The 14,068-nt window shown below is 49.1% G+C and overlaps 1 protein-coding gene across 1 annotated transcript in view; it reads left to right on the top strand.

The window, feature by feature from the left end:
• The window catches only part of C5H6orf132 (chromosome 5 C6orf132 homolog), a 42,634-nt gene that overhangs the window by 21,355 nt on the left and 7,211 nt on the right, over positions 1-14,068 (top strand). Inside the window, exon 3 of the mRNA XM_071097046.1 lies at positions 11,697-11,772. Within this exon, the coding sequence (XP_070953147.1) occupies positions 11,697-11,772 (76 nt within the window). The remainder of the gene's footprint in view (positions 1-11,696; positions 11,773-14,068) is intronic.

Raw genomic sequence — 14,068 nt, forward strand, 5'->3', positions numbered from 1 at the left:
CACACAGCCCTTCTCGATCCTCTACCACCTCCACCAGGCCAGCACCCCCACACTGCACCCCTAAGCCAGGAAAACAACTGGCTGGGCTTCATCTAGTTGGGTATGTTGGGTGCCTAGAGGGGTTTCTGTGTAGTTCTTGATCTGGGGCAGAGGTGGGGGCTCCCAGCTTCCTTTTCTCCCAGCCTGCAGTGGTGTCCCCAACCATGCCTGCCTCTAACTCAGGCTCAGGGCCATCTCCCTCCCACTCTGCAACTCCACACCCCACCCCACAGGGCCGGTGCCCCAGTTCAGGCTCCAGGAGGAGTCTGGCAAGGAAGTTTGCATTCCACGATGTGTAGCTAAGACTCCGAGCTGGCTGCCACCCAGGGTCAACCATGCATTGCCCACTGGCCCAGCCCCTGTTGACCCACCCTTGAGACTTGGCTGAGCCCTGAGGAATCACAGGCATGAGGATGTGTGTGTCCTGGCCACGAGGAGGCCAGTGGGGTGGACTGAAGCCATGAGTGGGTGAGCCCAGCCCTCCTGAACTCTCAGGGGTGCCACAGGTGAACAGTGGGCCCCAGCCCCCGCAAAACTTCAAAGGGAAACTAGCCTCATCCTTGAATAATGAGTGTTTTCTTCCCCACCTTCTTCCCTCCCTTTCTTCCTCCTTCTCAACTCTGAAATGTTAGCAGTAAAGAGGGCACTAGGGGATTCCTGGTGACCTGTCCCTGACCATGGGGAAGCACTCATTCCTCAGATGCAACCAGAGAGACACACCCTGGAGGCTGTGCCTGGAGCAGTGGCCCAAGTCCTTGATTAGAACCCAGGGGAAATAAACTTTCTTGAGAACTACGCTGCAGGACCTCTTAAGGTGTGCAGTGGCCTCTGGTATCACAGCCAACCTCAGGGAGGTGGTATTATTCCTATTTTACAGATGAGAAAACTGAGCTTCAGAAGGCAAGAAAGGGGCATAACTTCTTGAGCACCATCTCTATGTCAGATACTATCTCTGACTCCTTTTAGACGAGTCAGTTAAGATTGCAAATCTGGTCTGCCTGACTCCCAAGTTGATGTTTTTTCCACTCAATCACAATAATTAAAAAAAAAAAAAAAAAAAAAAAAAAAAAAAACTAGGCCAGGCGTGGTGGCTCACGCCTGTAATCCCAGCACTTTGGGAGCCTGAGGCAGGAGGATCACAAGGTCAGGAGTTTGAGATCAGCCTGGCCAATATGAGGAAACCCTGTCTCTACTAAAAATACAAAAAATTAGTGGGCATGGTGGCACGCACCTGTAGTCCCAGCTATTCAGGAAGCTGAGGCAGGAGAATCGCTTGAACCCAGGAGGCGGAGGTTGCAGTGAGCTGAGATCGTGTGCTCCAGCCTAGGTGACAGAGTGAGACTCTGTCTCAAAAAACAAAAACAAACAAGCAAACAACATACTATTATTGTATTGGCTATTTTTTTTTTTAATTATAAAGGAAACAAAAGTTCATTGTTAAGAACCTCCCAATAGAGACAAATATAAGGAAGGAAATACATATAAATATTCTTGGAATGGTAGTTCTCTCCATCCATGCTTCCTCCCAACTAATCATTGCTGGGAACTTTCCACTATAATAGGCTGTGATGATGGGTTGTTTTTTTTGTTTTTTTTTGAGATGGAGTTTCACTCTTGTTGCCCAGGCTGGAGTGCAATGGCGCAATCTTGGCTCACCACAACCTCCGCCTCCCGGGTTCAAGCGATTCTCCTGCCTCAGCCTCCTGAGTAGCTGGGATTATAGGCATGCGCCACCATGACTGGCTAATTTTGTATCTTTAGTAGAGACAGTTTTCTCCATGTTGGTCAGGCTGGTCTTGAACTCCTGACTTCAGGTGATCCGCCTACCTCAGCCTCCCAAAGTGCTGGGATTACAGGCGTGAGCCACCATCCTGGCTGCTGCAATGGTTTTTAAAGGGCTGCTTTGGCCAGGTGAGGTGGCTCACATCTGTAATCCCAGCACTTTGGAAGGCTGAGGAGGATCACTTGAGCCTCAGAGTTGGAGACCAGCCTGGCCAACATAGCGAGACCCCGTCCCTACAAAAAAATATAAAAACAAGCTGGGCAGGTTGGGTGCAGTGGCTGACGCCTGTAGTCTCAGCACTTTGGGAGGCTGAGGCAGGTGGATAACTGGAGGCCAGGAGTTCAAGACCAGCCTAGCCAACATAGCAAAAACCCATCTGTATTAAAAATACAAGAAAATTAGCCAGGTGTGGTGGCGTGCACCTGTGGTCCCAGCTACTTGGGAGGCTGAGGCAGAAGAATTGCTTGAACGTGGGAGGTGGAGTTTGCAGTGAGCCGAAATTGCACCACTGAACTCCAGCCTGGGCAACAGAGTGAGACTCTCTCTCAAAAAAAAAAAAAAAAAAAAAGGCCGGGCGCGGTGGCTCATGCCTGTAATCTCAGCACTTTGGGAGGCCAAGGCGGGCGGATCATGAGATCAGGAGATCGAGACCATCCTGGCAAACATGGTGAAACCCCGTCTCTATTAAAAATACAAAAAATAAAATTAGCCGGGTGTAGTGGCAGGCGCCTGTAGTCCCAGCTTCTCGGGAGGCTGAGGCAGGAGAATGGTGTGAACCCAGGAGGCGACGGAGCTTGCAGTGAGCGGAGATCGCGCCACTGCACTCCAGCCTGGGCGACAGAGCAAGACTTCGTCTAAAAATAAAAAAACAAAAAAAAAACACGCTGGAAAGCTGGGCATGGTGACTTGCACCTGTAGTCCCACACTTTGGGAGGCCAGGAATTTTTGCAGGAATTCTCCTTTTTTTTTTAATTTTTGAGACAGAGTCTCGCTCTTTTGCCCAGGTTGAGTGAAGTGACACAATCTCAGCTCACTGCAACTTCTGCCCCCTGGGTTCAAGTGATAGCAATTCTCCTGCCTCAGCCTCCCAAGTAGCTGGGATTACAGGCGTCTGCCCACACCCACCTAATTTTTTTTTGTTTGTTTGTTTTTGTAGAGACAGGGTTTCACCATGTTGGCCAGGCTGATTTCAAACTCCTGACTTAAGATCCACCTGCCTTGGCCTCTCAAAGTGCTGGAGTTACAGGAGCTCAGGAATTTGAGGCTGCGGTGAGCCACTGCATTGCAGCTTGGGTGACAGTGAGATCCTATCTCCAAAAAAAACAAAAACAAAAACAAAAATTAAAGGGCTGCTTCAGCTGAACTGAGCTGCTCGCTTGTACACCTCTGTGAAGTGAGTGAGGTGACCGATGGTCTTAGCTTCTGGGTGTTGTCTGGGTGTGAGGACGAGGAAGTGCTGAGGCCCAGTTTTGTGGAGTTCCCAAGCTGGCAGAGCCAGGGCTGGACTCTGCCCCAGGCAGCCACAGTGCAGGGAGTGGCTGTGGCCAGCTGCCCAGGCTGGCCCAAAGGGTGAGGTGCTGCAGCCCGGCCCACCAGGGGCATGCTCAGATGGTCATTTGCGTGTTCTTTGCTTCACTGCACATAGGTTGGTCTGCCCCTTTCAACGTGGGCTGCCACACTCGGAAGGCCACGCACTCCACTCCCCTGAGAATGTTTGAGGCACATGGCAACCCCTGCCGGCGGCACCCTGGGCTCCTGAGTCTGTCATTTCTTGGTGCCAAGGGTGGAGCAGTGTAAGGTTGGGACACAGCAGGCTCCCCAGCTGACTGCAGCAGTCAGAGCCCCGTGTCTGAGGCCAGCAGTGACCTCAAGCCCAGCCCTGCCTGCCTGGTCTGGGGCTCCTGGAAAAGAATTTTGAGAACTCTCCCTCCCAGCTCCCCCCGCCTCTATCCTGCTGCCCCTTTGGCGTCTCTGGAGTCAGAGGACAACCTGGAGGCAATTCAGTTATCCGTCCCAACACCCTGTCATCGAGGGGTGACCCTGAGTGTCCAGGCCACTGCCCACACGACGCAGGTGAGCTGATTCACAGAAGGGACACTTTGTGGGCCTGGACTCACAGAACACCATAGCCAAAGTGATCCTTGGAGAGTATTTACAGAAGGGGCAGAAACAGACCAGAGTGAGAAGTTAGTTTGCTCCAAGTTAATTGGTAGCAGAGCTGGAGCCATAACACAGGTTTTCTACCTCTTTGTCCCATACTCTTTTTTTTTTTTTTTTTGAGACAGGGTCTCGCTCTGTCACCCAGGCTAGAGTGCAGTGGCACAATCTCAGCTCACTGCAATCTCCGCCTCCTGGGTTCAAGTGATTCTCCTGCGTCAGCCTCCCGAGTAGCTGGGATTACAGGTGCCCGCCACCCCGCCCGGCTAATTTTTTTGTATTGTTAGTAGAGATGGGGTTTCACCGTGTTGGTCAAGCTGGTCTCAAACTCCTGACTTCAGATGATCCACCTGCCTAGGGCTCCCAAAGTGCTGGGATTACAGGCGTGAGCCACCGCACCTGGCACTTGTCCCATATTCTTGCTGCCACTCATTAAACTCATCCAGGGATGTATTCATTCAACAAATACTTGTTAAACTGCCCGGTCTGTGTCAGGCACATACAAAGAAGCAGCCATCACCGAGCCCTCAAGTAGAGTGGGCCTGGCAGCAGGGACTGCAGTCATCAACAATAGACATAGAGTTGTGTTAGAGGGAAAGTATGAGAGCAAACACTATACTGGCAAAGGAAGGAGGCTGTCAGGTCCCAATTTTGGCTCTGGCACTTACTAGCTCTTTGACCTTGGGCAATGTACTTAGCCTCTCTGTGCTTCAGTTTTCTCATCTATAAAATAAAAATAATAACTTGTCTCTTAGGGTTACTGTGAAGACTAACAGTAAAACTGGGTTGCTATATGTGAAGTACTCAGAACAGTGCCTTGCACCTAGTAGGTGCCTCATAAATGTCAGCTGCAATAATAATGCACATAGAGCCTGAGGATCACACAGGGAAGAGAATTAACTCTGGCTGGGGTTGCCAAGAAGGACTTCACAGAGGAAAGGCATTTAATCTGGGGCTTAAAGGATACCTAGGAGTTTGCCAGAAAAGGAAGAGAATCCTAGGCAGAGTAAGAGCAAGAACAAGGCTGTGGAAGCCTGAGAAGATGTGGAAATGGATCGCAAGTGGGGGCAGTGATTTTCGGGAGTTGGGAGAGGCAGATGTAGCTGGATCATCTAGAGGGCTTTTCAAGCTACCCATCTGCCTCCAGGACCTCTGAAACCTCTGCACATTTTCCCCATGGGGTGGTTTCTCTGCCCCACCAAGGACCCCTGCTGCAGGGGGTCCTCGGTGCTACTTGTTCATGAGTAGGTCAGGTTCCCCCAGCTACAGTGGGGTGGGAAAAAGACAAGAACCACCAGTGGGAGCCCAGGGTTTGTGGAGTAGGTGGGGAGAAGATGGCAGGAGCTGCAGGGGGTCCACCTTATGAAAGTTCTCACGGGCCATGTGAAGGTGTTTGAATGTCTTCCTCTGGACCAATGGAAGTATTCTGAGCCAGAAAGTAACCTGCTCTGAGATACTTTTGAGAAAGAATATCCCTGTGGCAGCTTTGGAGAATGGAGTGAGGCAGAGACTGGGAAAGTGTCTGGAGTCAAAGGCAGTGGTGAGGACTGAGAAAGGGCTGAGGTGGAGAGGCAGCAGGAGGGAGGATTCAGGAAATGACAGGCAGAACTGGATGACAAGCTGGGTTTGCAAGGTGCCCGAAAAGACGGTGATCCATAACTCACTGTGGAACCTTGGGCATGTCACTGAATCTCTCTGAGCCTCTGTTTTCTCATCTGGAAAATGGCGGTAGCAATGACAGCACCTGTCTCACTGGGCTGTTGTGAAAAGCAAATGAGTTAAGCGATAGAAAGTGCTGAAAGAGGCTGGGCGTGGTGGCTCACGCCTGTAATCACAGCACTTTGGGAGGCCAAGGCGGGAGGATCATGAGGTCAGGAGTTCAAGACCAGCCTGGCCAACATAGTGAAACCCTGTCTCCACCAAAAATACAAAAATTAGCTGGGCGTGGTGGCGGGTGCCTGTAATCCCAGCTACTTGGGAGGCTGAGTCAGGAGAATCGCTGGAACCCAGGAGTCGGAGCTTGCAGTGAGCCGCGATCTTACCACTGCACTCCAGCCTGGGAGACACAGTGAGACTCTGTCTCAAAAAAAAAAAAAAAAAAAAAAAGAAAGTGCTGAAAGAGTACCTGGTACAGAATAAGTGCTGGCCAAGTAGCAGCTGTTGATCCTACTGTTAAGATTGGGAGTTTAGTGGATGGGAGAAAGGTGATATCTAGAGGATATACACATTCTAAGTTGCCCCCAACACTTTTTCTTTTGATTTCTTGTCTTCTGTTTTAACTTTTTTTATTATAAGGTACACATAAGATAAAATTTACCATTTTAACAATTTTAAAGTGTGCAATTCAGTGGCATTAAGTACATAACTTTTTCTTTTTTTTTTTTGTTTGTTTTTTTTTTTGAGACAGAGTCTTGCTCTGTCACCCAGGCTGGAGTGCAATGGTGCGATCTTAGCTCACCGCAACCTCTGTCTCCCAGGTTCAAGTGATTCCCCTGCCTCAGCATCCTGAGTAGCTGGGATTACAGGTGCCCACCACCATACCTGGCTAATTTTTGTATTTTTAGTAGAGATGGGGTTTCACCATGTTGGTCAGGCTGGTCTCCAACTCCTGACCTCGTGATCCGCCCACCTTGGCCTCCCAAAGTGCTGGGATTACAGGCATGAGCCACCAAGCCCGGCTTTTTTTTTTTTTTTTTTTTTTTTTTTTTTTTTTTTTCCGAGACAGTCTCACTCTGTCTCGGTTGCCCAGGTTGGAGTGCAGTGGCACAATCTTGGCTCACTACAACCTCTGCCTCCTGGGTTCAAACAATTCTCCCTGTCTTAGCCTCCCGAGTAGCTGGGATTACAGTTGCCTGCCACCATGCCTGGCTAATTTTTGTATTTTCAGTAGAGACGGTTTCACCACATTGGACAGGCTGGTCTCGAACTCCTGACCTCAAGTGATCTGCCTGTCTCAGACTCCCAAAGTGCTGGGATTACAAGCGTGAGCCATGTACCCTGCCTCAAACCCTCTTCTTAAGGAGGCTTTTCCTTTGTTCTATGACATGAAGAGAGGCAGGTTAGGAAATTCAGCACCCATAGAGATAGATGCTGTCCACACCTGTGCATTTGCACACTGAACTATGTCACCACCCATACCAGTGCACTTGATGCCAGCTGCCTGGGCGGGAAGCAGTTTACCTCCTGAGTCTGTTTTTCTGGGACTAAGATTAAAATGAGTTTGCATTTGCCTTCCCTGAATAAACATCAGTGAAAGGGAAAAGCTAAGTAAGCCACCGGAGCCCATGTGGGCCCAACTGGGAAAGAAAAGGGCCAGACGGGCTTGGAGATCCAGAGAGACTATGTTCAGTTCAATACTGAAGCTTCTGAAGGGATGAGGCTGGCCTTTGGGACTTGCCCCAGGGCCAGACCATGGTGTGTCACAGCACCGCAAGCACTGTGGTGAGGTGGTGGACATGTTGTGGGACCCCCTTGTGTCGGGAAAGGGACCTAAGAAGCCAGGGCTTGGACTGAGCTGTTGTTACAAGCCGCTCCAGAGATGGATTTTCCCCCTGTGGTTTTGGGACTCTAATGCATTTTCCAAGTGCTTTAAGATCAAAGGGTATAGTGAGTAATATTACCTTAGGCCCATAAAGTCCATCCATCTTCCTCCCACACACACCATTAAGCATTCAGGGTAACCCAGAAGGTGCTACTAGACTTCCAGGGAGCTTAGCTTTGATTGTTCACAATTTTTTCACTTTTCTGGAAAAGAGGATTACAAGATATAATCCTTCAACTATTATTGGTTTCCTGGATTAGGGATATTATCTCATTTGATCCTCATAATAGCCCTGCAAAGTAGGAACTATTGAATCAATTTTCTTTTCTTTTTTTTTTTTTTTTTTTTTTTGAGACGGAGTCTTGCTCTGTAGCCCGGGCTGGAGTGCAGTGGCCGGATCTCAGCTCACTGCAAGCTCTGCCTCCCGGGTTTGCGCCATTCTCCTGCCTCAGCCTCCGGAGTAGCTGGGACTACAGGCGCCCGCCACCTCGCCCGGCTAGTTTTTTGTATTTTTAGTAGAGACGGGGTTTCACCGTGTTAGCCAGGATGGTCTCGATCTCCTGACCTCGTGATCCGCCCGTCTCGGCCTCCCAAAGTGCTGGGATTACAGGCTTGAGCCACCGCGCCCGGCCTCAATTTTCTTTTCTTTTCTTTTCTTTTTTTTTCTTTTTTTTTGAGACAGAGTCTTGCTCTATCGCCCAGGCTGGAGTGTAGTGGCGTGATCTCAGCTCACTGCAACCTCTGCCTCCCCAGTTCAAGCAATTCTCCCTGCCTTAGCCTCCCGAATAGCTGGGATTACAGGCGCCTCCCACCATGCCTGGCTAAGTTTTGTATTTTTAGTAGCGATGGGGTTTCGCCATGTTGGCCAGGCTGGTCTTGAACTCCTGACCTCAGGTTATCCTCCCACCTTGGCCTCCCAAAGTGCTGGGATTATAGGCACGAGCCACCATGCCCGGCTGCCTCAATTTTCTAAGTGAAGAAAATGGGTCTCAGTGATCTATAGAAAACGTAAGGTGGAAAGCCTAGGTTTGCACCCTGGTTCTGTGAAGGGATTTGAGGTGACACTGGTTACACTCTTAGTATAGGGCTATCACATAGGAGGAGCCTGGACAATGGCTCAACATCACTGTCCCCATCCCACATCTCCACTGCTCATCTAAGGCCACACCGCTGGCAAGCCTGAGCATGAATGGAACCGAAGACTTTTGATGCTAAGTCCCCAGCCTTTCCGCTTTTCAATTATGTTGAAATTAATCAGAGATCTCAACCCTGGCTTTTGAAGGCCGGGCCTCCATCTCATCAAAATCGGAGTGTGTGTACTTGATGGAGGTTATTAGACCATCAGTGGTTTGCATGTGTATGTGGCACATCTCAGGATGTCATGGGAGACACACCTCTGATGGGCTGGGTCCCTGTACCTGACCCTGGTTCCCAGTCACTGGGTTTGAGAAATGTTGAGAACAGGAATGTTGTTGGCCATGCAAATCAACAAAGGCAGAAAAAAAAAAGACAAGTTGATGGCTCAAGGACATTCCAGCTTCAGAATTCTTCAAGAACAAGATGAGTGGTTTGCTGATCCCCTGTGACCAGAGTAATTCTGAGATGGCCCTTGGTAACCCAGGGTCTCACAGATATTTCTGTAACATTGACCTTGAGTGCCCTTCTTGTATATTAAGTCCAGAGAGTTAGTACCATCAGCCCATCGCTGAGTAACAACTGGGCTTAATATGCATCCAGCTTTGGGGGATACCATAAGACATGGTCCCTGGACTCCAAGGAGCTCCCAGATCTCACTGAAGGAACTAGAGGACAATCTGGAGTGCAAACAAGAGTCCCCCCTCTTTTGGAAGCTTGGCTGTGGGTTGCTCTGGGCAGCAGTGGGTCAGTGTGGTGCGGACAGGGGATGGCTCCCAAGTGCTTTTTGTGCATTGCATCATTTAGTCCTCACAACTTCCCTACAATGGGTAATTCTGTTGTTATCACCATTTCACAGACGGGGAAATTGAGACACAGGGAGATTAAGTAACTTGCACAGTCATACACCTAATAGGTAGCAGAGCTGAGATTCAAATCCAGGCAGGCCGGAAAGCCAGAGTCAGTGCTCTTAGCCCCTACCCCTGTTCCATCCTAGAGGGGCTCAGCTAATCCTTGAAGGATGAGGGATTTTAGGGAGGCAAAATACTAAGGAGTGGGAGCTCCACAGACCTGGGTTTGGTAGTACTGGTTGTGTGACTTTAGACAACTTTGAGCCTCAATTTCTTCATCTGGTAAATGATAACATCCTCTTTTATACAGAGTGGTGTGACTGAGATAATGCGTTTAGTTAGAGCACGTGCAAGGAGTATTATGATGATGATTATTGTTATAAACGGAGAGTGGGAAAGACAGGTACAGCTGACCAACACCCAGCATCATGGATGAACATGGACTATATGTGGTGGTTGAACAGGTGGCAGGGAGGGAGTCCGTGAAGTTACAGTGTGGGATGGTTGTAATAGGTGAGTGTGAAATAACAGTTGGCTGGGAAGCATGAGGCCAGGTCATTGAGGACCTTGAAAACTAACTAAAATGCTCTACAGCTCTTCAAAACAGCAGGTGTGTGGACTTTGTTGACATATGGAAATGTATGTTTGGAAAAAAAAATAGAATGCAAAATAGTATGTACAGACTGACAGCTGTGTAAACATATTATAGCCTGTTAAGCTTAGCGATCAGAAGGGCATCTGCAGAGCTATAAATATTCAAGTTCAGGCTGGGAACAGTGGCTCATACCTGTAATCCCCGCACTTTGGGAGGCCAAGGTGGGCGGATTACTTGAGCCCAGGAGTTCCAGACCAGCTTGGGAGACATGACAAAACCACATTGTCTAAAACATATACAAAAAATTAGCTAGGGCTGGGCACAGTGGCTCACGCCTGTAATCCCAGCACTTTGGAAGGCAGAGGTGGGTGGATCACGAGGTCAGGAGTTCAAGACCAGCCTGACCAACATGGTGAAACCCCATCTCTACTAAAAATACAAAAAATTAGCTGGGCATGGTGGTGCATGCCCCTATAATCCCAGCTACTCAGGAGGCTGAGGCAGAAGAATCGCTTGAACCCAGGAGGCAGAGGTTGCGGTGAGCGGGGATCATGCCATTGCACTCCAGCCTGGGTGACAGAGTAAGACTCCATCTCAAAAAAAGAAAAAAAAGCCAGGAATGGTGGGCACACATCTGTAGTTCCAGCTACAGATGGGAAGATTGCTTGAGCCAGGGAGATCAAGGCTGCAGTGAGCCATGATTGTACCACTGCACTCCAGCTTAGGTGACAGAATAAAACCCTGTCTCAATTAAAAAAAAAAAAAATTCAAGTTCATCCCTTTTTATTTTTCTGTAAACACCTAATGACTACTAAGAACACACAGGAGGCCAGGGTGAGGAGTTTGGCGTTTCACCTGTGGACCTCCATGGGGAGTCGTTGCAAATTCTATCGGTTTGTTTTGCTTTTTCATCGAGATGGAATTCATATACAGTCAATCCTCCCTATTTGTGGATTCTGTATTTGCAAATTTTGCTTAGTGGCTAAAATTTATTTGTAACCCCAGAATCAATGTTTGTATTGCTTCTGTGGTCATTTACACACATGCACAGAGCAGTGAAAATTTTGAGTTGTTCAACGCACAAGTTCCCAGCTAAACAATAGGATCCTTTGTCTTCTTGTTTTAGTTGTCATACATAAATGTCTTTTTCTGTTTAGTGTCACGTGTTATAGTGCTATCGGCCATGAGTTCAATGTTAACCAACCAACAAAATATAGTAAAGTGTCTTTAAGCAGAAACACAGCTAAAACAAGGTTATGGTTATGTATTGATCAGTTGACAAAAATCTTGTGACCAGGGGTCATAGGAACCTAACCCTGTATTTCCCCTAGGAGAAACGGGTCAGTATTTACGAATACCATGTTCACTGCAACTTTATAGAACATAACTATGACAAATGGTGAGGACTGGTTGACTGTACCACATGATTCCTTTTTTTTCAAAATCAGACTTTTATGTTTTGGTATATGCACAAGGTTATGCAGCCATGACTGTCACTGCAGATTTTCAAGCAGTAAAATGGCCTCAATGAGCAGCAGTTTGAGAATTATCTGTCCATCTTTCCCTGTCCCCTGATTTCTTTCTGGTCTCTTTCAGAATGCCCAGGAAAACCATGGGCTGGCTGTCCCCACCCCCTCAGTTCCAGAAGACTTCGCAGACAAAGAAGTGACAGGTAAGTGAACCCTGGGCTTGAGGCTTGTCCATCTTTCTTTCTGTCCTCCTAGGGCCCTGAGTTCAAAAGCCAAGCATCTTTCTGACCATCTTCACAGCTGGTGACAAAGACAGAGTCCCCAGGCACAGCCACTCTCGCTATCCTCAGTCCTCTTGATTACTGGCTGCAGTGGGCCTGGGCAGTGGGGCTGGGAGTTCAGGAGAGCCAGGGTCAGCAAAGGCCCCCTTCTGGCGGGGGAAGGATGGTGAGGCGACAAGGCCAGAGCAGGAACAAGTGCAGCATAAAGTGGGAGAAGGGCCTGGCTTTGAATCCCACATATTCGCTTTGCTCCCCACATATTCGCTTTGCTCCCTTGGGCAAGACGCTTCACCCCTCCTACCTCTGTATCTTCCAATGAACAATGGGAACAATAGTTCAGTTTGGAGGAGTAAATGAAGTGGTGGATGGGATATAAGTCATGTCTGTCACACCTCTCAGAGGTGCTTCAAACTCGCTAATGGCTTCCCTTATCACTCAGAGAAAAGGTTCTTGCAAGGACTGCTGGAGTCTAACCTGAGTCTGACCACTTTCCTTGCTTGCTTTCTCCTCCCACACTACCCCGGCCAAAGTGTCTCCTGTTGCTCCTGAAATACCCCAGGCACATTTCCACCTTGGGGTCTTTGCACTGCAGACCTCTCAGGTTAGAATGCTCTTCTGCAAGGCATCTGTGTGGCCATCTCCCTCACTCCTTCCTTCTTTGCTCAAATGTCACCTTCTCTGCGAGGCCTTCTCAGACTACTTTATTTATTTATTTATTTATTTATTTAAGATGGAGTCTTGCTCTGTCGCCAGGCTGGAGGGCAGTGGCGTGATCTCAGCTCACTGCAACCTCGGCCTCCTGAGTAGCTGGGATTGCAGGCGCACGCCACCACGCCCAGTTAATTTTTGTATTTTTAGTAGAGACAGGGTTTCACCATGTTGGCCAGGATGGTCTCTATCTCTTGACCCTGTGATCCGCCTGCCTCGGCCTCCCAAAGTGCTGGGATTACAGGTGTGTGCCACCGCACCCAGCTGGACTGCCCTATTTATTTATTTATTTATTTTATTTTTTTTTTTTTTGAGACGGAGTCTCGCTGTGTCGCCCAGGCTGGAGTGCAGTGGCCAGATCTCAGCTCACTGCAAGCTCTGCCTCCTGGGTTTTTACGCCATTCTCCTGCCTCAGCCTCCCGAGTAGCTGGGACTACAGGCGCCCGCCACCTCGCCCGGCTAGTTTTTTTTGTATTTTTTAGTAGAGACGGGGTTTCACCGTGTTAGCCAGGATGGTCTCGAACTCCTGACCTCGTGATCCGCCCGTCTCGGCCTCCCAAAGTGCTGGGATTACAGGCTTGAGCCACCGCGCCCGGCCTGGACTGCCCTATTTAAATTGCACCCACTGCACCCCTCCCTTGCTGGTATTTTTTCCCATCGCACTCATCCTCTAATGTGATAATAATGTACTCACACGTTATGTTCATTGTCCCATTCAAGCATAAGCTCCCTAGGAGGGCCAGTGTTTGTCCGTTTTTTGTTTTGTTGGTTTTTTGCTGCTGTACCCCAGCTCCTAACTCCTGCCTGACAGTTGGGTGCTCAGTGAACGTTAGTCTTCCCTTTCCCTGCTCTTGGTTTCTTCAGTTTGAAGTCAGGCAGCTGGGAGGAGCCCTTCAGAGCTGCACACTCCCCAGGTTCGCCACACTGTTAGGGACTGAGAGGAGGGAAGCAAAGGATGGGTGCCACTAAGAAGGAAGTAGACTCTGGGAGGGGGGCTGGGGACCTGGTCTGAGGACAACAGAGGGATGTGAGCTGCTGGGGCCAGGGACTCTCAGCATCTCTTTAGTAACCCAGATTGTCCAGGCCACCTTCCTTCTGCACACCCCCGTTCTATCATGCAGACCAGAATCTGCCTCCGTTCTCTATGAAGTGGACAGCTGGGTTCTTAGTAGCTTCAGGGTCTTTAGAAAGCAGGAGTTGTTTGTGTAAACTGCTCCCTCCTGCAGGTCTGTCACCCAGCCTTCCTCACTGAGGAGCTCTCTCGCCCCTGCCCCATGACTTCCTATCTCTTTCCCACTTTCCCTGTCTCACACAGTCTGAAAAGGTCAGCACAGATGGTAGCAGTCAAAGTGGTTCCGTTCTATTAACTGCCTACTAGAGGCCTGGCACCATGACAAGCCCTTTCTGTGTATTTGCATGGATTCTCTCATTTAATCCTCACAACAGCTGTAAGAAGCGAGCACGGACAACATGCTCCTTTGATAGATGAGGAAACTGAGGCTCAGCAAGG

The sequence above is a fragment of the Macaca nemestrina genome, chromosome 5, assembly GCF_043159975.1.
Source record: "Macaca nemestrina isolate mMacNem1 chromosome 5, mMacNem.hap1, whole genome shotgun sequence".
Lineage (NCBI taxonomy): Eukaryota > Metazoa > Chordata > Mammalia > Primates > Cercopithecidae > Macaca > Macaca nemestrina.